The 24299-nt window shown below is 44.0% G+C and overlaps 1 protein-coding gene across 9 annotated transcripts in view; it reads right to left on the bottom strand.

Moving 5' to 3' along the window:
- Nucleotides 1-3197: 3197 nt before the first annotated feature.
- Nucleotides 3198-24299, bottom strand: part of LOC127586448 (ryanodine receptor 1-like) — a 625703-nt gene continuing 604601 nt past the window's right edge. For all 9 annotated transcript variants that reach the window (XM_052044410.1, XM_052044408.1, XM_052044411.1 and 6 more), the window contains 4 exons: nt 21862-21926; nt 14105-14205; nt 9580-9631; nt 3198-5093 (listed from right to left, as the gene is read on the bottom strand). In XM_052044410.1, coding sequence (XP_051900370.1) covers nt 4998-5093; nt 9580-9631; nt 14105-14205; nt 21862-21926 — 314 coding nt within the window. In that variant the 3' untranslated portion in view covers nt 3198-4997. The remainder of the gene's footprint in view (nt 5094-9579; nt 9632-14104; nt 14206-21861; nt 21927-24299) is intronic.

Here is a 24299-nt window from a genome sequence, read left to right as displayed (position 1 = left end):
TTTCATTTGACTTCCCTAAGTGCAACACCTCACACTTGCCCGGATTAAGCTCTATCTGCGACTTCTCTGCCCATATCTGTAACTGATCTGTATCCTGCAGTATTCTTTGATCGTCCTTTACTCTGTCCACAGCTCCACCAAACTTACTAATGCACCCATCTATATTTTCATCCAAATCATTGATATATATCACAAACAGAGGTTCCAGCACTGATCCTTGTGGAACACAACTAGTCACAGACCACCAGCCAGAATAACAGCCTTCCACCCCTACTCTCTGTCTTCCAGTTCCGAATCCAAACTTGCAATTCCCCTTGGATCCCCTGTATCTTCATCTTCTGAATCAACATATCATAGGGGACTTTATCAAATGCCTTACTAAAGTCCATGTAGATAATGTTCACTGCCTTACCCTCATTGAGCCTTTGTCATCTCCTCAAAAAACTCTTATCAAGTTTGTAAGGCACGACCTGCCCTGCACAAAGCCGCACTGACTGTCCCTGAGCAGGCCATGCCTTTCCAAATGCACATAAGTCCTATCTCTCAGTACCCTCTCCAATAGCTTCCCTACCACTGACATGAGGCTCGCTGGCCTATAATTTCCTGGATTATCCCTATTTCCCTTCATGAACAAAGGCACAACATTTGCTGCTCTCCAGTCCTCTGGGACCTCGCCTGTTGCTAGTGAGGACACAAAGATCTTTGTCAAAGCCCCAGCATCTCCTCATTTGGTTCTTTCAATATTCTGGGATATATGCCATCAGGCCCTGGGGACTTAACCATTTTAATGCTTTTCAGAAAACCCAGCACTACCTCCTCCTTAATCTCAAAATGAACATGTCCCACTCTGTTGTCATTGTCCTCCAAATCCTTCTCCTGGGTAAACACCGACACAAAGTACTCATTCAGTACCTCAACCACTTGCTCTGACTCCAAGCACAAATTCCCTCCTTTATGCTTGAGTGCATCTATCTTCTCCTTAGTTATCCTCTTTTTCTCAATGTAAGAACAGAATACCTTGGGATTCTCCAAGGTCATTTCATGGCCCCTTTTGGCCTTCCTAATCCCCTGCTAGAGCATTTTCCTATCTTTATATTCCACAAGGGCCCAGTCTGAATTTAGTTTCCTATATCTTATGTATGCTTCATTTTCTTTCCTGACGAAATTTAGGATCTCTTGGGTCATCCAAGGTTCCCTTACCTTACCATCTTTATTCTTACCGGAACATGCCGACCCCGAACTCTGATCAGCTGGTCTTTAAACATCTCCCATGTCAGACATGGATTTGTCCGACAGCAGCTGCTCCCAATCAACACCCCTTAGCTCCTGTCATAATTTGTCCTTCCCCAATTTAGTACCTTCCCACAAGATCCGATTTTATCCTTCCTCATAACCATCTTAGAACAATGAGTTGTGGTCACTATTCCCATAATGCTAGCTGGCCTGCTGAGTTCCTCCAGCATCATAGTGTTTTTCATCCCAAAACGTTCACCCACTATCAGGTCTGTCACCTGGCCTGGCTCATTTCCCACAGCCAGGTCCAGTATGTTCTCTCCTCTCGTTGGACTCTCCACAGACTGTTTCAAGAATGCTTCTTGGATGCACTGAAGAAACCTTGTCCCATCTAAGCCTCTTGCATTAGGAAGTTCCAATCAATACTGGGGAAGTTAAAGTCCCCCACTATGACAACCCTGTTGATTCTGCACCTTTCCAAAGTCTGTCTACATATCTGTTCCTCCACCTCTCGCTGGCTATTGGGGGGGTCTCTAATATACAGTATTCCCATCAGTATAACTGCACATTTCTTATTTTTGAGCTCCACCCAAATTGCCTGTGGATAAGCCCTTCAGTATGTCCTCTCTGAGCACTGCTGTGACATTCTCCCTTATTAGTGTAACCCCTCCACCTCTTTCATGCCCCTCTCTATAACGTCTAAAACAGCGAAAATCAGGAATGTTGAACTGCCAGTACTGTCCCTCACATAACCAGGACACTGTAATGGCAGCAACATCGTAAATCATAGTTCATCCTCCTTCCCCATAATACTCCTAGTGTTGGAATAAACACATTTCAGCCCATCAGTCCCAGCACGGTTATCAGCCTGTCCCTTTACACTCCTTTTTGGTCTTACTTGTCATACCATCGTTCTTGCCCTCAGCCCTACCACCTGTTGCCCTGCTGCTGTGGTTCCCATGCCCCTGCCACTCTAGTTTAAACCCCCCAATAGCAGCGGAGAGGGAACTGGGATATGTAGAGGAGACAGAGGGGGTGAGGGAGGAGGGGGATGTATGGGGTGATATCAGGAAGAGATGGGGAGAAACGGGTCAAAGGAGGGAAGCGATAAAGGGGGAGACAGTGAGGGAATATAGACGGAGATGAAATGGGGAGATGGGGGGGGATACAAGGGGAGGGTGGGTGAGACAGAAGGGAGGTAGGGCAGCCGATAGATGAGGAGGGAGATGGATAGGGGCGAGTTAGACGGGGGTAAGACAGAGGCAGTGGGTTGAGGGGAGATTGAGAGGGACAGAATGGAGAGGGAGATAGAGAGGAGCAACAGTTGGGGGTCTAAGGGGGGGCTGAGGAGGCTAAGTGGGGAGAGATAAGTGGGGAGAGGCTCCCTCTTCCAGTCTTTCTCCCTCTCTGTCTGTTGGTCTGCTTTCTCTGACTCCCTCTTGTTCTCTCCATCTCCCTCTCTCTTTTTCTCCTCCCCTCCCCCCCTGCATTTTGAGAGAAGACACCAAAGACATTCTCTCCATTGCACTTGGTCGGTCTCTCTCCACCCTCTTCTGTCTCCCTCTTTTTCTTTCCCTCTCTCTCTTCCCCATTTCTCTCAGTCTTACCTCTCTTTACTTAGCTTCCAGTGCAGTATAAAGTACCCGGTCTGAGCCAAGCTCTTCCATCTTTTGTGTTCTTCAATGTTGTAATGTTCTTTTGCAATGTTTGGACTAATTTCCATCAACTGAATCCAACTGTTGCACAATAAACCCCTTCTCTTTCTCTGAGGAGGAACTCCAGAGCACTTTTAACTCTCTTTGTTAGTAGCCAGTGTAGAGTAAGGTTGACTAACTTTGTGTTCTCAGTGGGCTGGACAGATACAAATGTTTTTCTCATTTTCAGTCAGTTAACTACTTTAACTTCTAAGTTTGGCCCTTGTTAGTCTGAAAATTGCAATTAAGAAAGGTTGTAAAGCAAGAAAATATAATGCAAAGTTTAACCAATTTATTTGGAAAGGCAGAGCATTGTAACACTTCTGTGAACTGTAGCCTGAGTCACAGGGGTCCGGTGGCATCCTAGTTCCCTCATGTTCAGTATAATAAAAAAAACTGTCTGACAGGCCTCTATCCAGTGAAACTAAATAGTTACAACTGATCCATCAGAAGGCAGTTTTATTGTTATATTCCCCTGCTTGATGCAGATGATCAATAATTAAATGGCAAACGTTTTTGTGTTAAAGGAGACAGGAAATAAGTTGATTTCTCCTGAGTGAAAACTTTAGATTATATTTAGTTGGACATTCAAGCAAATTTAATTTCATACCTTGTGTCATATTTGAAGCAGTCATATAATTTAATTAGCTGCATTTTTCTATAGCTCTGGAAATGCAACCAACATTATTTAACATGTTTTGGAACTTAATGGCTGAAACATTGGCCCTGAACATTTTACAGGAAAGGCCACAGAATGAGGTATTAATTAGCCTATATGTGAACTGCACCAACATCACCATGTTTGTACCTGGGTTTTCTTATAATTACCAGTTTTCAGTGCACTATTGCTTCATTTTTAAAAAAATATTGGATTAATGTGAACATTGCTTTACATTTAGAGTTGGACAATCAAGAGGGAGTCAACTTGTATAAAAAATGCATTCCTATCTTTGTAGCAAAATTTGAATGAAAATTTCAATCTGGTGGTTACATGCTGCTATAATCACCTGTTCAGAAACAAGAAAGAAACCTCAAACTAATTTTGAAAGGTTTACCAACAAAGCTTTGACTGTATCCATTCCACATACACAAGTGGTATAAATATCTGATGCACAATAGCTCTTCCAAAGCACCTTCTTAAATACTGGATAAATCAGGCTGGGCAAAAGAAGTTGTATCAAACAGTGCATAATCTTAGAAAAGAAATAAGCAGGAGTTTGAGATAGCGTAAAGAGCAAATTAAATAAATATTTGATTAAAGATAGCTCTGCAAAGTTCAATTATAATTATTTCAACAAAATGAATTAGGATAGCGATATAATATTTAAGCTTTGAGAGCGCACCTTAAAATTATTTAAAAATTACACTTGTCTTTATCTGGACGAACCCTTGCATCAGCTTTTAGTACCTGCTCAGGCAGTTCCTTATAAACAGATGCTGAGGGCTACATTAGAAAAACATTCATATAGGAGCATTTAGGCATGGAGTTAAAGAGATTGACAAATATTTGTTTTCCAAATGTACTGTTTGCTCTCATAAACTTGTCATTTAATGAAAATAAAGAGATTTTGGGTACCCCATAATATCAACACTGTGACTGTTGCAAACAGAATGTGGTTGCTTGAATTCAATGGTTATTTCAGTTATTAGAATTGAAACAGTTATTAGTATGCAGTTACAATGGTTCTACTACCTAACAATGCAGCAACGTGACATCCCATTACCAGCATTATGGAAAGGAAAAAGGGTTTGTTTTATATAATATTTCAAGATAAGGCTAAGGCACTTTTTTTCCAACCTTTTCCCCCATTCGCAAAAAAGATGCATAAAATATCAAGACTTTTCAATGTACACTGAAGTATAAATCTATATCAAGACTCAGTAATTGATTATTGTGTGCAAAAGCAGCGTGTCCAATTTACATATCTGGTTCAGGTATTTTTAAAAAATTGTATATGTCATAAAATCCACTTTAGTTATTTGTTCTTTTTACAAGCATTTGTCATCCAGCAGAAAGGACGGGGAACTAGGTAGAATTCATGGGTTGTTAGAAGTGTACAAGCGTCTTCATTATCCCAGCTGATCTTCATATTGCTTCCGGAAGCAGTCGCCAGCCGGGAAGAAGTCCCAGCACCGTTCCTGGTACATCTTCCACACATATGATTCCTGAACAAAAACAAGAATAAGAATGGGTCAATGTTTAAGCTAAGTCTCAATTTTCATTTCCATTGGTGAGAGTGGTCAGGCAAGGCCACTGCCTGACAGGTGCTGACCGACCAAGATAGAAAGCTCTTTCTGCACTCAGGATTTTGCTGGTAATTTCAAGAATATTGATCAGGAAAGCGATTCAGCTTCTTTCGGTTCATCCACTGAGAAAAATCCTAAAATAGCCACTATTCCACAATCAATTCTCTCTGAAAAGATTCCAAGGTTTTCAGCCTCATTCATTTTACTGGAAGTCTATGGCTGACTACTCATTGTTTTTTTCCAGATAAAGTTAATATTTTACTATTTGCCTAATGTATTTTTTCTATGTTCACTTTTTTAACTGAAATATCCCCAATTTACCCTTTTTATTTTCCTAAAGATCTTAAAGACCTTTCCTAATCTCACCTCTCACATATCTGATGCCGGCTCATCCGTTTCACAAAGCTCAGGGGATAACTTTAAATTCTGCAGACTAGTAGTTTGAATGAGATGTTTTATTTAACAAACTTTAGCAGACAGTTGTGGGTTTAATGGGGGCTGGATGGATGAAAGGGAGACAACCTGCTCTCAGGTGGTGGCCCAGGAGCCTTACTCTTAAGCTCTTTCATTCATTTACCCACCAGATTTTCCAACACACATACGACAGCCCAATGAATGCACGGCCCTCGAAGAAGCTAGAATTTGAATTTCACTTATCTTTGGTGCACTGAGTCAGTTTTGCATTTAGTGCTACTGTCATAGCAGATTCCCTCAACAAAGATCCAAAGTTGGTCAAGAAATACTTTTGAAACAACTTTTCGGTTGTTTTACAACCAGAAAGATAAGCTAAAATGGGACCAGCTGGTTTCCCAATGGGACCAAGCTCAAATGAACACACTTCTGATACTTTGGTTGCCCAACAATCTGAGAGAGCATTATGAAAGGTGCTGCCTATCTACAGTGGCATGCAAAAGTTTGGGCACCCCTGGTCAAAATTTCTGTTACTGTGAATAGCTAAGCGAGTAAAAGATGACCTGATTTCCAAAAGGCATAAAGTTAAAGATGACACATTTCTTTAATATTTTAAGCAAGATTACTTTTTTACTTCCACCTTTTAGTTTCAAAATAACAAAAAAGGAAAAGGGCCTGAAGCAAAAGTTTGGGCCCCCTGCATGGTCAGTACTTAGTAACACCCCCTTTGGCAAGTATCACAGCTTGTAAATGCTTTCTGTAGCCAGCTAAGAGTCTTTCAATTCTTGTTTGGGGGATTTTCACCCAGTCTTCCTTGTGAAAGGCATCTAGTTCTGTGAGATTCTTGGGCCGTCTTGCATGCACTGCTCTTTTGAGGACTATCCACAGATTTTTGATGATGGTTAGGTCGGGGGACTGTGAGGGCCATGGCAAAACCTTCAGCTTGTGCCTCTTGAGGTAGTCCATTGTGGATTTTGAGGTGTGTTTAGGATCGTTATCCTGTTGTAGAAGCCATCCTCTTTTCATCTTCAGCTTTTTTACAGATGATGTGATGTTTGCTTCCAGAATTTGCTGGTATTTAATTGAATTCAGTCTTCCCTCTACCAGTGAAATGTTCCCCGTGCCACTGGCTGCAACACAAGCCCAAAGCATGATCGATCCACCCCCATGCTTAACAGTTAGAGAGATGTTCTTTTCATAAAATTCTGCACCCTTTTTTCTCCAAACTTTCCTGCATGCTCACCACAAAATTCAGCGTCAGAAGTTTGCAAAGGAACATCTAAACAAGCCTGATGCATTTTGGAAACAAGTCCTGTGGACTGATGAAGCTAAAATGGAACTTTTTGGCCGCGATGAGCAAAGGTATGTTTGGAGAAAAAAGGGTGCAGAATTTCATGAAAAGAACACCTCTCCAACTGTTAAGCATGGGGGTGGATCGTTTATGCTTTGGGCTTGTGTTGCAGCCAGTGGCACGGGGAACATTTCACTGGTAGAGGGAAGAATGAATTCAATTAAATACCAGCAAATTCTGGAAGCAAACATCACATCATCTGTAAAAAAGCTGAAGATGAAAAGAGGATGGCTTCTACAACAGGATAACGATCCTAAACACACCTCAAAATCCACAATTGACTACCTCAAGGGGAACAAGCTGAAGGTTTTGCCATGGCCCTCATATTCCTCTGACCTAAACATCATCAAAAATCTGTGGTTAGTCCTCAAAAGAGCAGTGCATGCAAGACGGCCCAAGAATCTCACAGAACTAGAAGCCTTTTGCAAGGAAGAATGGGTGAAAATCCCCCAAACAAGAATTGAAAGACTCTTAGCTGGCCACAGAAAGCACTTACAAGCTATGATACTTGCCAAAGGGGGTGTTACTAAGTACTGACCATGCAGGGTGCCCAAACTTTTTCTTCGGGCCCTATTCCTTTTTTGTTATTTTGAAACTGTAAAAGATGGAAATAAAAAAGTAATCTTGCTTAAAATATTGAAGAAATGTGTCATCTTTAACTTTATGCCTTTTGGAAATCAGGTCATCTTTTACTCGCTTAGCTATTCACAGTAACAGAAATTTTGACCAGGGGTGCCCAAACTTTTGCATGCCACTGTATATGAAGTGCACCTTTCATAATGCTCTGACACTGTGAGTAGAACTGCTGCCACACAGCTCCAGTGGCCTATGTTCAATCCTGACACCCGATACTGTATGTATGGAGTTTGCTCTGCGATCAAGTTTCCTCCCACATCACAAAGATGTGCTGGATGGGAGGTCAATTGATCACAGTAAATTGCTCCATGTCTGTCGGTGAGTGGTAGAATCTGGGAGAAGTTGATTGGTATGTGCAGAGGATCTCTGCAGGAATGGTGTAACTGGGTGCTCAGTGGTCAGCATGGACTTGGTGGGCCGAAGGGCATTCTTCCGTGCTGAATAACTTGATGATTCTATGAACTCACATTGGCTGCCAGGTGAGCTCCCAGATTCACTCAAAGGGACATGGAAGTCCTGTTCAACAAGATACATGCCAAGAGGAAGGTCCTGTGCACCAAGTGGACTGTGACACTTGCTGGGCCCAGCTGGAGGTGGCAACAGTGAGAATCCCAGTCCAACTGAGAAGTGCAGAAAGACATTTCTGGTGCTGACAATTCATATCAGGGTCCGCTGCTGGGTGCTTAAAACATGCTCTCTCGTATGAACACATACACACAATGTCATCACGTACACACTCACATACAGAGTGACCACACACACATTCAGTCACCACACACACACACACACACACACACAGTGACTATATATTGTGACCAGTGACCACACACACACACACACACACACACACACACACACACACACACAAAGTGACTACACACAATTGCCACGCACACAGAATGACCACACATACACATACAGTGACCACATACACATCTGATCAAATGTACCCTAGGACATTGTGGGAAGCCAGGGAATAAATTGCAGGGGCTCTGGCAGAGATATTTGCATCATCATGGTGAGCCATGGGTGAGGTACTGGAAGATTGGAGGGTGGCTAATGTTGTGCTTTATTTAAGAACAACTGCAAGGATAAGGTAGGGAACGACAGGCTGGTGAGCCTAATATCAGTGGTGGGAAAGTTACTGAAGGCAATGCTGAGAGACAGGATCGATCTGCATTTGGACAGGCAGGGACTGATTAGGAATAGTCAGCATGGCTTTGTGCATGGGAAATCATGTCTCATAACAGAGTTATTTGAGGAGGTGACAGGGAGGGACCTCTAAGTGGACTTGGCAGGGCTTTTGAAAAGGTCCCACATGGTAGGCTGGTGCAGAAGGTTAGATCACACAGGATCCAGGGTGAGCAAGCCAACTGGATACAAAATTGGCTTGGTGGAGGAAGACAGATGATGGAGGTAGAGGGTTGTTTTTAGATTGGAGTCCTGTGACCTGTGGTGTGCTGCAGGGGTCGGTGCTGGGCCCTCTGTTGTTTGTCATATATATTAATGATTTGGATTACAATGTTGTTAACATGATTAGTAAGTTTGCAGATGACACAAAAATTGGTGGTGCAGTGAAGAAGATTGTGTAAGATTACAACAGGATCTAGATGAACTGGGGAAGTGGGCCGAGGAATGACAGGTGGAATTTAAGTCAGACAAGTTCAAGGTGTTGCACTTTGGTCAGTTAAATGAGGTCAGGACTTACACAGTAAATGGTAGGGCCCTGGACACTGTTGTTGTGCAGAGAGACCTAGGGGTACAGGTACATAGTTCTCTGAAAGTGACAACACAGGTAGACAGGATGGTGAAGAAGGTGTTTGGCACACTTGCCTTCATCAGACAAGGCACTGAGTTGCTACGTAATGTTACAACTGTGTAATTTATTGGTGAGACCACACTTGGAGGGTCTTCCCAACTCACTGTCTGCCCACCTTTGTTCACCCCACACCCCGCCCCATATCGGTAGAAATACTTCATAACATAAAGGTCAGAAAGGCAACATACCTGACCCGTGTGTTCAGTTTCATCTTTGTTAATTAGATACATCAGGAAGAACCTGAAATAGAGAGACTGTGAACTTGATGAATAAGGTGCAAGCAACATATAGAATGAGACAAAGCTGAAAACTAAGACGCGAGCAATTGGAAGCCACGGAATGGTCAGAGATAAGCATGAGTTCACATACAAGACCCTGGTGCTCCCTATGATGTTGATGAGTCTCTACAACAATTAAAAACACTATTCAGTGAGATATAAGGTGAGCAAAAAACAATCTGCTGGAGGAAGTCAGCAGGTCGAGCAGCAGCTGGTGGGGGGTGGGGTGGGGTGGGGGGAGCAGGAATTATCAACATTTCAGGTCGAAATCCTGCATCAGGACTGAGAGTGGAGAGGGGAGACGGCCAGTATAAAGAGGAGAGGGGGAGTGGTGAGATAGGAGCCTGAGATGATTGGTGGACTGAGGAGGGGTGAAAGATGACAGGCAGGTAGGGGAGGTGAAGGGTGGAGTTGGAGACAGTAGCAGGTGGATGAGGGATGGAGGCAGACAGAGAGAGGGAGAAAAAGATGCAATGAGAGGCAAATGGAGCGAGTTGGAGGGAGGGGAGCATGAAACAGTTGCTGGAACATGATGTAAGGAAGGTGACAATGCGAACCATTAGGGGTGAGGAGGTGGTGGTGGGAAAGTGGTGAACTACGTGCGTAGTGGGTGGGTGGAAGCAGGAGGAGGAGGGGGATGAAGATAGGTAATGGAGGAGGTGGGAATAGGGGCAAAAATGGACTGGAAGAGGATCGGGGGGAGGTGGAAGGGTGAAAAACCCACTGGGGTGATGAGTTAAGATACCCAGGCGGAATATGAGGTATTCCTCTAGTTTGTGTTGGGCCTCACCCTTGCAGTAGAGGAGGCCGCGGATGGACAGTTGGTGTGGGAATGGGGGAGGGGAACTGAAATGGTCTGCAACTGGGAGCTTGGGATGGTCACTGTGGACTGAACGTAGGTGTTCTGTTGCGCAGCTGGTGCTTGGTCTCGCCTATGTAGTGGACGAAGTTGGTGGAGGTGCAGGTGAATCTCTGCCTCACCTGGAAGAGCTGTTTAGGTGGTGAGGGAGGAGGTGTAGGGATAGGTGGTACACCTCCTGCAGTTGCAGAGGAACATGCCTGGGGAGTGGGAGGCCTTCCTTCTTTATCCCTTGCAAAACCTGCCTGTCATCTTACATCCCTCCTCAGTCCACCAATCACCTCGGGCTCCTATCTCACCCCTCCCCCTCTCCTCTTTATACTGGCCGTCTCCCCTCTCAGTCCTGATGCACGGTTTCGACCTGAAATGCTGATAATTCCTCCCCTCCTCCCCCCTACAGATGCTGCTCGACCCGCTGAGTCTGCAGGTATATAGATGGTGCACAAGCTGGAGCACGGAGCGAGTATCCATTTCCTACTCAGGATTTAACATGCTTCATCACCACATGGAGACAAAATTGAATATGAATCAATATATTGGCTCGAGATGTTTTACAATCTTTTATGGGGTTAAAAGTCATCCTAACACTTTGTGAAAGTCACCTATTTGTGAGATTCACAGAACCACATTGTTGTTTCACTGTGTAACGTCACATTGAAACTGACATCATTGGATTCAGCACATATCGAGGGGTTGCAAGTTCTCATTGCTGCTGGTGTGATCACTGCAACTAGCTCCTAAAGGTTCACACAAGCAACATTATTCTAGATCCACAGAATGTTTTTTACTCAATAAATTGATGCTGTGATGACATGGTGGGAGGAGGTGATGAGTGCTCCTGGAATGGTAGAGGGAACTGGAAAGACTGGTGAAGAACATTGTCTGCAGTAAGTTGTTGGGACATTCTCTGTAAGCAGTAAAACTACATGGTTAGTCTATGAACATCTGTGTTTTGGGAAGTCTGCAATGCAGCAACTGCCTGCTCTGCTGAAAGTAGATAGTCTCCCCTTCTCGAATACGGAGCTTAGTTGAGCTCTCCAATGCACCAGTCATCAGCAGCCTGCAATGACCTTGAGGTTTGGGATCTGAGAGTGACAATGACCCTGATTTCCATGGGCAAGGGAGACAGGACACATCTGTGAGATTTGAATTTGCAGGTCACAGATTTCACTGAGACAGAGTAATGCAGTTTGACTGTTGTGCCTTTAAATTGCATGACTTCAGGGAAATAGAGTTAGCAAAAGTTGGTTGTTCTGCAACTAAAAATTGTTGCTTTTGAGACCAGTGAAATTAAAAATCTCATGGCATTTAAATTCTGCTTGATTAGCAAACAAAATATAGATAAGAAGGAGCCAGAAGGGGCCATGAGAAGGCCTTGGCAGGCAGGATTAAGGAAAACTCCAAGGCATTCTACAGGTATGTGAAGAGCAAGAGGATGATACGTGAAAGAATAGGACCTATCAAGTGTAACAGTGGGAAAGTGTGTGTGGATCCAGAGGAAATGGCAGAGGTACTTAATGAATACTTTGCTTCAGTATTCACTATGGAAAAAGATCTTGGTGATTGTAGTGACGACTTGCAGCAGGCTGAAAAGCTTGAGCATGTAGATATTAAGAAAGAGGAGGTGCTGGAGCTTTTGGAGAGCATCAAGTTGGATAAGTCGCTGCGACTGGATGAGATGTACCCCAGCCTGCTGTGGGAGGTGAGGGAGGAGATTGCTGAGCCTCTGGCGATGATCTTTGCATCATCAATGGGGATGGGAGAGGTTCTGGAGGATTGGAGGGTTGCGGATGTTGTTCCTTTATTCAAGAAAGGGAGTAGAGATAGCCTAGGAAATTATAGACCAGTGAGTCTTACTTCAGTGGTTGGTAAGTTGATGGAGAAGATCCTGAGAGGCAGGATTTATGAACATTTGTAGAGGTATAATATGATTAGAAATAGTCAGCATGGCTTTGTCAAGGGCAGGTCCTGCCTTATGAGCCTCACTGAATTTCTTGAGGATGTGACTAAACACATTGATGAAGGGAGAGCAGTAGATGTAGTGTATATGGATTTCACCAAAGCATTTGATAAGGTACCCTATGCAAGGCTTATTGAGAAAGTAAGGAGGCATGGGATCCAAGGGGACATTGCTTTGTGGATCCAGAACTAGCTTGCCCACAGAAGGCAAAGAGTGGTTGTTGACGGGTCGTATTCTGCATGGAGGTCGGTGACCAGTGGTGTGCCTCAGGGATCTGTTCTGGGACTCTTACTCTTCGTGATTTTTATAAATGACTTGGATGAGGAAGTGGAGGGATGGGTTAGTAAGTTTGCTGATGACACAAAGGTTGGAGGTGTTGTGGATAGTGTGGAGGGCTGTCAGAGGTTACAGTGGGACATAGACAGGATGGAAAACTGGGCTGAGAAGTGGCAGATGGAGTTTAACCCAGATAAGTGTGGAGTAGCTCATTTTGGTAGGTCAAATATGATGACAGAATATAGTATTAATGGTAGGACTCTTGGTAGTGTGGAGGATCAGAGGAATCTTGGGGTCCGAGTCCATAGGATGCTCAAAGCAGCTGCACAGGTTGACTCTGTGATGAAGAAGGCATACAGTGTATTGTCCTTCATCAATCGTGGAATTGAATTTAGGAGCCGAGAGGTAATGTTGCAGCTATATAGGACCCTGGTCAGACCCCACTTGGAGTACTGTGCTCAGTTCTGGTCACCTCACTACATTAAAGAGGTGGAAGCCATAGAAAGGGTGCAGAAGAGAATTACAAGGATGTTGCCTGGATTGGGGAGCATGCCTTATGAAAGCAGGTTGAGGGAATTCGGCCTTTTCTCCTTGGAGAGACGGAGGATGAGAGGTGACCTGATAGAGGTGTATAAGATGATAAGAGGCATTGATAGTCAGAGGTTCTTTCCCAGGGCTGAAATGGTTGCCACAAGAGGACACAGGTTTAAAGTGCTGGGGAGTAGGTACAGGGGAGATGTCAGGGGTAAGTTTTTTACTCAGAAAGTGGTGAGTGCGTGGAAGTGTAAGCACTCAGAGAGTGCTTCCTGACCTACTGAGTTTTGCGTGTTGCTGCAGAAGAATAAAGGACGGTAGGGTAGCAGTTAGCGTAATGCTATTACAGCGCCAGCGACCCAGGTTCAATTCTGGCTGCTGTCTGGAAGGAGTTTGTATGTTCTCCCTGTGTCTGCATGGGTTTCCTGCGGGTGCTACAGTTTCCTCCCACATTCCAAAGCAGGTTAGGAAGTTGTGGGCATGCTATGTTAGTGCTGGAAGCGTGGCGACACTTGTGGGCTGCCCCCAGAACACTCGATGCAAAAGATGCATTTCACTGTGTTTCAATATACATGTGACTAATAAAGACATCTAAAATATCTAAAAAATCTAAAGGTGTTGGGATCAGAGCCTTGAATACAAGATAAAAAAACATGGACGTCTTGAGCTGATTGGTCTTTTTTATGTTGTTATTTCAATATAATATTTGGAACTTATGTATTTTGTCATCAGATATATTGTTTATGAGCAATTTTTAAAGCCACGGCTCATGCATATCAGAAGTTTTTGCCAAACTGATTGCTCACATGTAATTTGCCAAGTTGTGTTCCTCCAAGGTGTGTGTTTCAAACCCATGGGGTGTGGTGTCAAAGTAGTCACTGCCGATACCACAAATGAAGCATTTGGTCTGTTAAATGAAAACAGAGAGATAATTATGAAGAAGTACAAAACAAAAACCAAAAACACATTACAATAAAGAAGTAACCAAAATCCTCCGTAGGTTTGGTTCCAGTGGCAAATGGCTGAAGGAATATCAAAGGGTTGACAATAATGGGGATCACTTTGCTAATGTAGAGAAATGCTAGTGGTAGGAAAACATTGCTCTGATTCCCTACCACCTTGACACGAGTGTGACTCTAGACAAACAGAATTACTCCCTGTACATAAGAACATAAGAAATAGGAGCAGGAGTCAGCCATCTGGCCCGTCGAGCCTGCTCTGCCATTCAATAAGATCATGGCTGATCTGGCCGTGGACTCAGATCCACCTACCTGCCTTTTCCCCATAACCCTTAATTCCCCTACTGTGCAAACATCTATCTAACCGTCTTGAATATATTTAACGAGGTGGACTCCATGGCTTCCCTGGGCAGAGGATTCCACAGATTCACTACTCATCTCAGTAGCGAAAAAGCAGTTTCTCCTCATCTCAGTCCTAAATATTTTCCCCCGAATCTTGAGGCTACGTTCCCTAGTTCTAGTCACAGCAACCGATGGAAACAACCATCTTGCCCCTCTAGTGGCAGCAGGGCCTTGGTCTGCAGTCCTTCCCCACATATTAGGTAATGAACCGGGTCAGGTGACAGATCTCTCAGCGGGTGAGCATTTGGGGGACAGTGACCACTACTCCCTAGCATTTAGTATTGTGATGAACAAGGAGAGGGGCAAAGAGGACAGGAAAATATTTAATTGGGGAAGAGCAAATTATAAAGCTAGAACTTGCGAGTGTGAATTGGGGTGACATTTTTGGAGGGAAATGTACTATGGAGATGTGGTCGTTGTTCAAGGATCTCTTGCAGGATGTTAGGGATACATTTGTCCCGGTGAGGCAGAGAAAGAATGGCAGGGTGAAGGAACCATGGTTGACAAGAGAGGTGGAATATCTAGTTAGGAGGAAGAAGGCAACATACATAAGGTTTCGGCAGCAAGGATCAGATAGGTCCCTTGAGGAATATAGGGTAGCAAGGAAGGAAAGAAGGGGCTGAGGAGAGCGAGAAGGGGACATGAAAAGGCCTTGGCGAGTAGGGTTAAGGAAAACCCCAAGGCAATTTTCACTTATGTGAAGAGCAGAAGGATGATGGGAGTAAAGGTCGGACCGATTAGGGACAAAGGTGGGAAGATGTGCCTGGAAGCTGTGGAAGTGGGTGAGGTTCTCAATGAATACTTCTCTTCAGTATTCACTAAGGAGAGGGGCCTTGATGATGCTGAGGACAGTGTTGGTAAGGTTAATGTTCTAGAGCATGTTGATATCAAAAGAGAGGATGTGTTGGAGCTGTTAGAAAATATTACGATAGATAAGTTCCCGGGGCCTGACAGAATATTTCCCAGGCTGCTCCGTGCGGCGAAGGAGAAGAAGCCTTTGGCTAGGATCTTTGAGTCCTCGTTGTCAACGGGAATGGTACCGGAGGCTTGGAGGGTGGCAAATGTTGTCCCCTTATTCAAAAAAGGTAGTAGGGATAGTCCAGGGAAATATAGACCAGTGAGCCTTATGTCTGTGGTGGGCAAGCTGTTGGAAAGGATTCTTAGAGATAGGATCTATAGGCATTTGGAGAATCATGATCTGATCAGGGACAGCCAGCATGGCTTTATGTAGCAAAACCACAGGGGAAACCTGGTGGATCATGTCTCACAAGCCTGATAGGGTTCTTTGAGGAGGTGACCAGGAAGATTGATGAGGGTAGTGCAGTAGATGTGGTCTACATGGATTTTAGTAAGGCATTTGACAAGGTTCCACATCGTAGGCTTCTTCAGAAGGTCAGAGGGCATGGGATCCAGGAAGGCTTGGCCGTGTGGATTCAGAATTGGCTTGCCTGTAGAAAGCAGAAGGTTGTGGTGGAGGGACTGCATTCAGATTGGAGGGCTGTGACTAGTGGTGTCCCACAGGGATCGGTTCTGGGACCTCTGCTTTTCGTGATTTATATTAATGACTTGGATGAGGGGGTAAAAGGGTGGGTTGGCCAAGTTTGCAGACGACACAAAGGTTGGTGATGTAGTGGATAGTGTAGAGGATTGTTGAAGATTGCAGAGGGACATTGATAGGATGCAGAGCTGGGCAGTGGCAGATGGAGTTCAATCTGGAGAAGTGTGAGGTGGTACACTTTGGAAGGACAAGCTCCAAGGCAGAGTACAAAGTTAATGGCAGGATTCTGGGTAGTGTGGAGGAGCAGAGGGATCTGGGGGTCCAAATCTACAGATCCCTGAAAGTTGCCTCACAGGTGGATAGGGTAGTTAAGAAAGGTTATGGGATGTTAGCTTTCATAAGTCGAGGGATCGAGTTTAAGTGTCGCGAGGTAATGATGCAGCTCTATAAAACTCTGGTTAGACCACACTTAGAGTACTGTGTCCATTTCTGGTCGCTTCATTATAGGAAGGATGTGGAAGCATTGGAAAGGGTGCAGAGGAGATTTATTAGGATGTTGCCTGGTTTAGAGAGTATGCATTATGAGGAGTGACTAAGGGAGCTTGGGCTGTTCTCATTGGAGAGAAGGAGGATGAGAGGAGACATGATAGAGGTATACAAAATATTAAGAGGAATAAATAGAGTGGACAGCCAGCACCTCTTTTCCAGGGCACCAATGCTCAATACAAGAGGGCACGGCTTTAAGGTAATGGGTGGGAAGTTCAAGGGAGATATCAGAGGAAGGTTTTTTACCCAGAGAATGGTTGGGGCATGGAATGCGCTGCCTGGGGCGGTGGTGAGGCAGCTACGTTGGTCAAATTCAAGAGATTACTAGATATGGAGGAATTTAAAATAGAGGGATATGGGGGAGGAAGGTGTTAGATAGTATTATGAGCGGTTTAAAGGTCGGCACAACATTGTGGGCCGAAGGGCTGATATTGTGCTGTACTGTTCTATGTTAAACCCTTTGAGTTGGCTGTACCAAGCTTCAGTGCATCCCTCAGCACGCACTCCTGATTCTTCAGAGAGATTCTTCCAGGTTCCACCAGGTTTCCTCTGTGGTTTTGCTTGTTGTGCTCAACTCTTACAAGTCATAACACCTCATAAAACATAGCCCCTAGGCAAGCTGCAATCTGTACCAAACATCACATGAGTTGGGTGAGTTCAGTTGACAGATATAATTTCCTTACATCCTTCTCTGCATACTCACCTGCACCGAGTGCAATGCTTCACTGAACGTTTGCCTAATCCTATAACTTAAATGGCTTTCTACAAAATCAATGTGTTTTGTAAAGGGTGGCACTTAACTGAAAGAAGTCTGACCTCCTCAGTACATATACTTCCCTCAGGTCAGCTGCACTCTGTTAACCTGCACCTTGGTGAAAATCTTGTATCATCTAAACTCTGATCAACAGTGAGAAATCCCTCCTGGGATTCCAACTGAAGCCCATTTTATTGCACCAGCTGACTGTTTCACAGTTCACTCTGAGGCACAAATGGTGTCATCAGCACTGGATTTCATTCAGCTTGCAGCAACTGGATCTGATCAGTGTACGTTCATGCTTTCCAGAACAAGCCATCTTGTGGAAAGTGTTGACAAATGCTCTCGTATCTACTGATGTAGCATCAACTTCTCACATATAAAGGGTGGGTGCCGAGAGAACAGGGAGATGTTACATCTCACAGTGCCTTGTGTAGTGGTCCCTCCCTTTGTACTTGCCGTTGTGTATTATACAAAAACAACCAGGTGATAAGAACCGTGAGATGGAAATGGATTTTGTAATGAAGGCTGCATGCCATCTGTGCTGGAGGAGCACAAGCTACGACAACAGTCAAATTATTCCACATCTGTGTACTCTGTGACACTTGGCTGATTAGTTTCACACCCGACTGCCTTGCTCATCTGAGAATTTTGTGGGTAGGTTGTGAAGTCCTTGCATTTCTTGGCAATATCCCATGTGGGTGAATTAGGCTGTCCCCCTTCACTCTGAGTCAGCAGGGATGTTCCTGATAACCTACAAGGAGCTCTTCAACTTTATGGCTGGCTTCTGACTGGTGCCTGGAACCGTCTGAAGGAGCAGTCAGAGATGGTTATCTGTGGGACACGTGTTGCCACTGAGGCTGTGTTGGCCAGTACACGGTGCCACTGTGAAGGCAGACATCAATGTCCTGAATCCTATACATCAGGCGACCTCTCGGGCCAGATGACATTACAATCCGCTGGCACTCAGACCACTAACATTGTTTCAACCTCCATACCTGGACCTGGCTTTCAGATCAGCTTACAGATGTCTGTCCCCTGCTGTCTTCATGAACCGTAGAACCATACAGCACAAAACAGGCCCTTCGGCCCACCATGCTGTGCCATCCATCAAACCACCCTCACACTACCTAACCCCTTCCTCCCGCATATCCCCCCATCCCACACTCCTCCATATGCCTATCCAACAAGCTTTTGAACCTGTTCAATGTATCTGCCTCCACCACCACCCCAGGCAGTGCATTCCATGCACCAACCACTCTCTGGGTGAAAAACCTCCCCCTGACATCTCCCCTGAACCTCCCACTCATAACCTTAAAGCCATGACCTCTCGTCTTGAGCATTGGTGCCCTGGGAAGGAGGTGCTGACTGTCTATTCCTGTCAGTATTTTATATACCTCTATCATGTCTCCTCTCATCCTCCTCCTTTCCAGTGAATAAAGCCCTAGCACCTTAAGCCTCTCCTCATATTCAATACTCTCCAATCCAGGCAGCATCCTGGTAAATCTCCTCTGCACCCTCTCCAACGCCTCCACATCCTTCCTATAATGAGGCGACCAGAACTGAACACAGCACTCTAAGTGTGGCCTAACTAGAGTTTTGTAAAGCTACATCATCACCTCACGGCTCTTAAACTCAATCCCGCGACTTATGAAAGCCAACATCCCATTGGCCTTCTTAACTGCTCTTTCCACCTGTGAGGCAACTTTCAATGAACTTTCATGCTTCTCTTTGTTGTCAGCTCTCCGTACAATCACACGTGAGGAAGTGTGTTTGTGTGTGGGTGGGTGTGTGCAGATGTGTGTGTGTGTATTTGTGCACATGGGTGTGTGTGCGCACGCACGCATGCATGTACATGTGAGATGGGGAGGTTGGTTGGTGCTGTTACTCCTGAAGAAGAGAGACAAATTCTTCATGCTATCAGCTCTTGCACGGCTTCTCCCTGTTGCTGCAGCGTCTCACTGCAGCTGTTCATGAACAGCTTCCTTTTGCTGCTGAAGAATTGCCAGCTGCTCATGGGCTGCATCCCTGTGTTCAATGAGTGTAACTAATAACTCCAGCGTGGTAGAAATCACACCAGCACCTGGATCAGTGTGAGTACAGTGAAGTGGGAAGACTTCTTGTGGCCTCTATTTGTGTCTCCACAGCAGTTGTTAGCTGCAACAGGAGGCATTGTGTCACCAATTGTCACCAAGTTCTTTCTAGAAAGGGCAGGTCTTGGTCCCCTGGTTCTGTATTAGCTTCAGAGACAGCATGAGGATGCACTCCCCATCATGTCCTGCATTGGCTCGGCAAGTCTGAAAACATGTTAACCACCTCATGCATCATCCACAACAGCCTTGACATGAAAGCAACATAATTGTCAGAGATCCACAGGACAGTTCCAATATGTGAACGGACCTCACCACCACACCAAATTCTTTAAACCCGCTGCTAAATTGCAGCCCAGTGGCACTGGGTCTATCTCCCTTTTCTATGTGTCCTTCTAACCTATTTGTTTTGCCCTTATGATGCCACTCAGGTGGTGATGTGGACTGTGTTGGAATGATGATGCTCTGTGGTCTTCATCATCATCGTCCCTCTCCGCTTCTACCTTCAGTTCTCTCTCCTACTACTCCAGCTCGAAATGATGGCATCCTAGAGAGGAGGAAACAAGGAGCTCCTCCTGATAGAAGATACAAGAACTCGTATGTAGTCAGCAAAACAACGGTGATGCAGCAATTTACAAAGTAATGAGGGTCGACTGTAGATGAAATGAAACGGGATGCAGTAACCGCAGCAACCACTGTTAATGGGCATACTGGCAGATTTCATATTGCTGCTGAAAAGGATTGGGCTTCTATTGCCTCTGTCTGTATGCAGTGGGTTGGATTCTTCCAGCATACTGAGATGCTAAATTTGCGAGAGCCCCCCACCTGTGCATGTGGCCTTCCTCTTATTCCTCACTATCTGACTGCACATGGAGATAAATAATGTTGAGCAACATTTTCATCATCCCTCTTTTTTGTGGTAGTCGAGGTAAAATATCAACGGTGATATGACCAGTGGTATCAGAGAGGATGGAGGTGTTGGGTGTGGATGGAGTAACTGTTTGCGTGACTGTGCTATGTGAAACAGCAGTATTTTTAGTGCTTTTAAGTTCACTTTGATCTATCCTGTGAGATCATGAAATTTCTTCTGGCACTGCTCTGTCATCTGGGTGATCTCACTACTGGAAACGAGAACTGTCGCTGCCATCTACCAGGGTGGCCATCTCCCCTCACCTAACACACATGATCTTCCTTCTGGCTTGTATTTTCTGCATCAGGACTTAGAAGTCCCCTTGTGTGAATCAGGGAGCTCACTCCCTCTGCTCCGCTGTGCGCTCTACTACATGGGATGTGTTCTTGCTGTCAGGATCCAACAGGGCTAAGGGCTAATGCCTACCCCTGATGTACTGACCGAGCACAGCCTCATCGGGAACTGCACAGGTTCCATTTTAGTGCTTCACTCTGAGTACAAACCACCATAATGTTGTTTCAAACATGCTTTTGACCCATTTCTTAATTATCTGAGGAGAAATGCAATTTGGTGCCGGTGTTATTACGTTTTCATGAACCAGGAATTGTTATGTTATTTTCTATTAAGGAGGCTTTTGTTGTTCATAAAATGAAGTTATATACTTCGAAGAACGAGGAAGATAGTCCTGTTTTGGCTGGAGTTAGGAACAGTAGTCCACATTGCCATGACAACAGGAATATTGTCTGGAACATGTGTGAACACTTAACCCTACTTGAATAACTCACAGTAATGTCTGTGCTACATGTAGTGGATACACGTCACATCTGAAAAGTGACCATTAAATCTTCCCTATTTGGTGGTCCTTTAGAGTAACTGCAATGCACCAAGACTATTAGGTACAGTTACTGGCTTTCTCTGCTACGGATCTTTAAGGTTTGCAGTATTATGGAACTTCTTCTCATAATTTCGTGTAAGATTGATGAATGATCAATACCAGAAAGAATGTATTGATTTCTTACATTCAGAATTTTTAGAATTTTTAGCTCAATAGAAGCATTTCACTGCCTTCTTTTGTTTGCTTTCATTCCTGTAATCAATGCACGATGCTATCACACAGGTATTTCTCAATTTATTGGTTAATCATTGACACAGAAATCAGGGTGTGGGTCAGCTGTCTGAGGCAGAAAATGTATTCTTTTCATTTGACTGACTTCCTTTGTCTGACCTGCAATTGCTAGCTTTACACGTGTAATAAACTGGAGGCCAACTCACAAACCATTCAACCCTGCTCCTGGATCCTACTTCCCGTTATTTATCTGACACATGGTTGATAGAAGTAAAATATGTTTTATATGTCAAACATCAACAGAAGAAGCTACAGCAGCTTCTTTAATATATTCCTACCTCCATGTCCTCTTTCACTTGCTCCTGCTGATCTCTCAGTTCACCAAAAGCATCAATAATCAAACCTTAAGGGTGGAAACAAGATGTTATTATTGCTTTACCATGCACAAATCTATTTAGTATTCACAGACAGGTACCTAATCATATTTCAATGGGAAGAGATCAAGAGAAGAACAAAAGCATAACTGTTTTTTTTAGTGTCATGAGTGTCTTATGAAACTGTTCTATAAGAACTGTAGTTCAGCCATGTAAACATTCGTGTGTATATTAGATTGGGATGAAGACTGGTGTGCATAAACTTCTCTCTCAACATTTTATTGAGGTACAATTCTGTAAAGAGGGAGAGAAAATAGAATGGAGGAAGCTCAGCTGTCAATGACCCACAGTAGGTCGATGCTTAGGATCTAGGCACAGTGTTGGCTTGGCTGATGCACTGGCACAAACCTGTGGAAACATCAAAGAAAATTGTCTGGCACTGCTGCACAGAATCTCCTGCCAAGCCTCAACTGAATATTACCGGGGTGTTTTGCTATGGTTACGTGGGAGAATTGGAGACCACTGTGGAAATTCAGCCCTAATATCTTGAATTGTGTGAGCACTTTTCTAAAAACAGAATTAAGGGATGTGCAATCTGTGCTAGAATGCTGTCCCTCTGAATAGGCAACATTTGCCTGCTTGATATTAATAATTTTATTGCACCGCACTATTTGAAGAAAAACAGACCTTCTCCAATCACCTAGGAAACACTGCACCAGAAAAGCAAGCTGTTCATTCTTGTTTAGGCATCATTGTTGACACAGAATGGTTTATTCACTTAGACAGCAGTGCTGCCACCCCAAAATAATCACCTGCAGCACTTTGATGTTTTAACAATGTGATTACATATCAGATAAAAAGGGTGCAATGTTTTCTCTTTTATAAGTAGCGAGATGCACATAAAATAGTCCTAAATGTGTTAAATCGAAATGCAGAACATCAACTTGTAGAAAATTATGCAAGTAGGACAACGTGACACAGGTTCAAGTGATTAATAAAAGCAAGCAATTCTTTGTCATCAAAAGTGTTTAACACAACATTGATTCCCAGACATCGCGTGTGAGACCTTGGAACAATTAGGAAACAACAGGATGCGTGTGTGGTAGACGATTTGTGGTGTGCTTCAGGAGTACTGAATGGTGTTTCTGTACAGATGAACAAAATGAGGGTGGCATGATGTGCAGTGGTGCTGCCTCACTGCTCCAGTGACATTGGTCTGGACCTGAACGGGTGGGGTTTATGTGGAGTTTGTATATTCTCCCCGTAACTGCAAGAGTTTTCTCTGGGGATCCTATCTTCCCACATTCCAAAGGCTTGTTATGTTAATTTGCTGCTACAAACTGGCCTTGGTGCAGGTGAGTGGTAATAGAATCGGTGGGGTGGGCAGAGTTGATGGGCATGTGAGAAAGATTACCAGGAATGGTTTTGATCTGAGAGTCAGCATAGATTTGATGGAATGGCCTCCTTCTACGTTGTGAGAAATATGAATATGAAGAATGACCTTTTGCATTATCTTGTGATCTTGGCTAAAATCTACACCTGGAACATGAGAATAATAGTTCACAATGTTAGTGCCCTGCAGTAGGAAGGCTTAACTTTACCAGCTACAGACAGCTTGTTTGGAATATACATTGCAAAACTTAACCAAAAGAAAGGAAAAAAAAGTATTTCTGAAATGTGGCTTATGTGCTGTACTGCATCCTAAAGTAAATTGAGCTTGGAACAGAAACAAACTGATCTGAAACGCTGATGTTGGAATTCAAACATCCTAACCCTGAAGCTAGAAGGCAACCTCACAATCAACCTTCATTTAACCTGAGATTACATTTCCCTGGTGTTTTAATGCAGGTATTGTTAGGGATCCGGATTTTGATAGGAAATGGGAGTTCTGCATGGAATTACTTGCATTTCTCAGTGCTAAATGCTGATAACTTTTGGGACGTGTAGGTAAACTCAAGTCCAAATTTAGACAGTAAGTTTGAGTTCTGTAGGGGATATCTGCTCTTAGATTCTCATCAGGTTAATCTGGCAAAGGATCCACAAAACCATCATCTGAATAGGACCGGTTGGGCCATGGGAAAGAAAGGGAAAAATAAAATACGTTGTACTTCCTTAAATTATTTGTGTTTTGATTATTTAAAAGTATTCAAGACCATAACCCTCTTCAAATAATCTTCAAACAATTTTTAATTGTTAAAAGTACCTATTTCATTTTTAAATGTTTATGAATTTTAGCGACACTCAGAAACTTTGAGAAACCTTGACAGCCAGGGACAGGGCTCTTGGAACAGTGAAAAGCTTCCAGAGAAGTTTCACTGGAAGAGCCTAATCTGGTCCACCCACTGGCCTTTATAAATTTGTTGGAGACCCTGCTGCTTGATTCCAGGACCTTCTTGGCTAAT

Source organism: Pristis pectinata, chromosome 35, assembly GCF_009764475.1.
Source record: "Pristis pectinata isolate sPriPec2 chromosome 35, sPriPec2.1.pri, whole genome shotgun sequence".
Taxonomy (NCBI): domain Eukaryota; kingdom Metazoa; phylum Chordata; class Chondrichthyes; order Rhinopristiformes; family Pristidae; genus Pristis; species Pristis pectinata.
The sequence above is the reverse complement of the archived record's forward strand: the minus strand, read 5'-3'. Positions and strand labels throughout refer to the sequence as shown.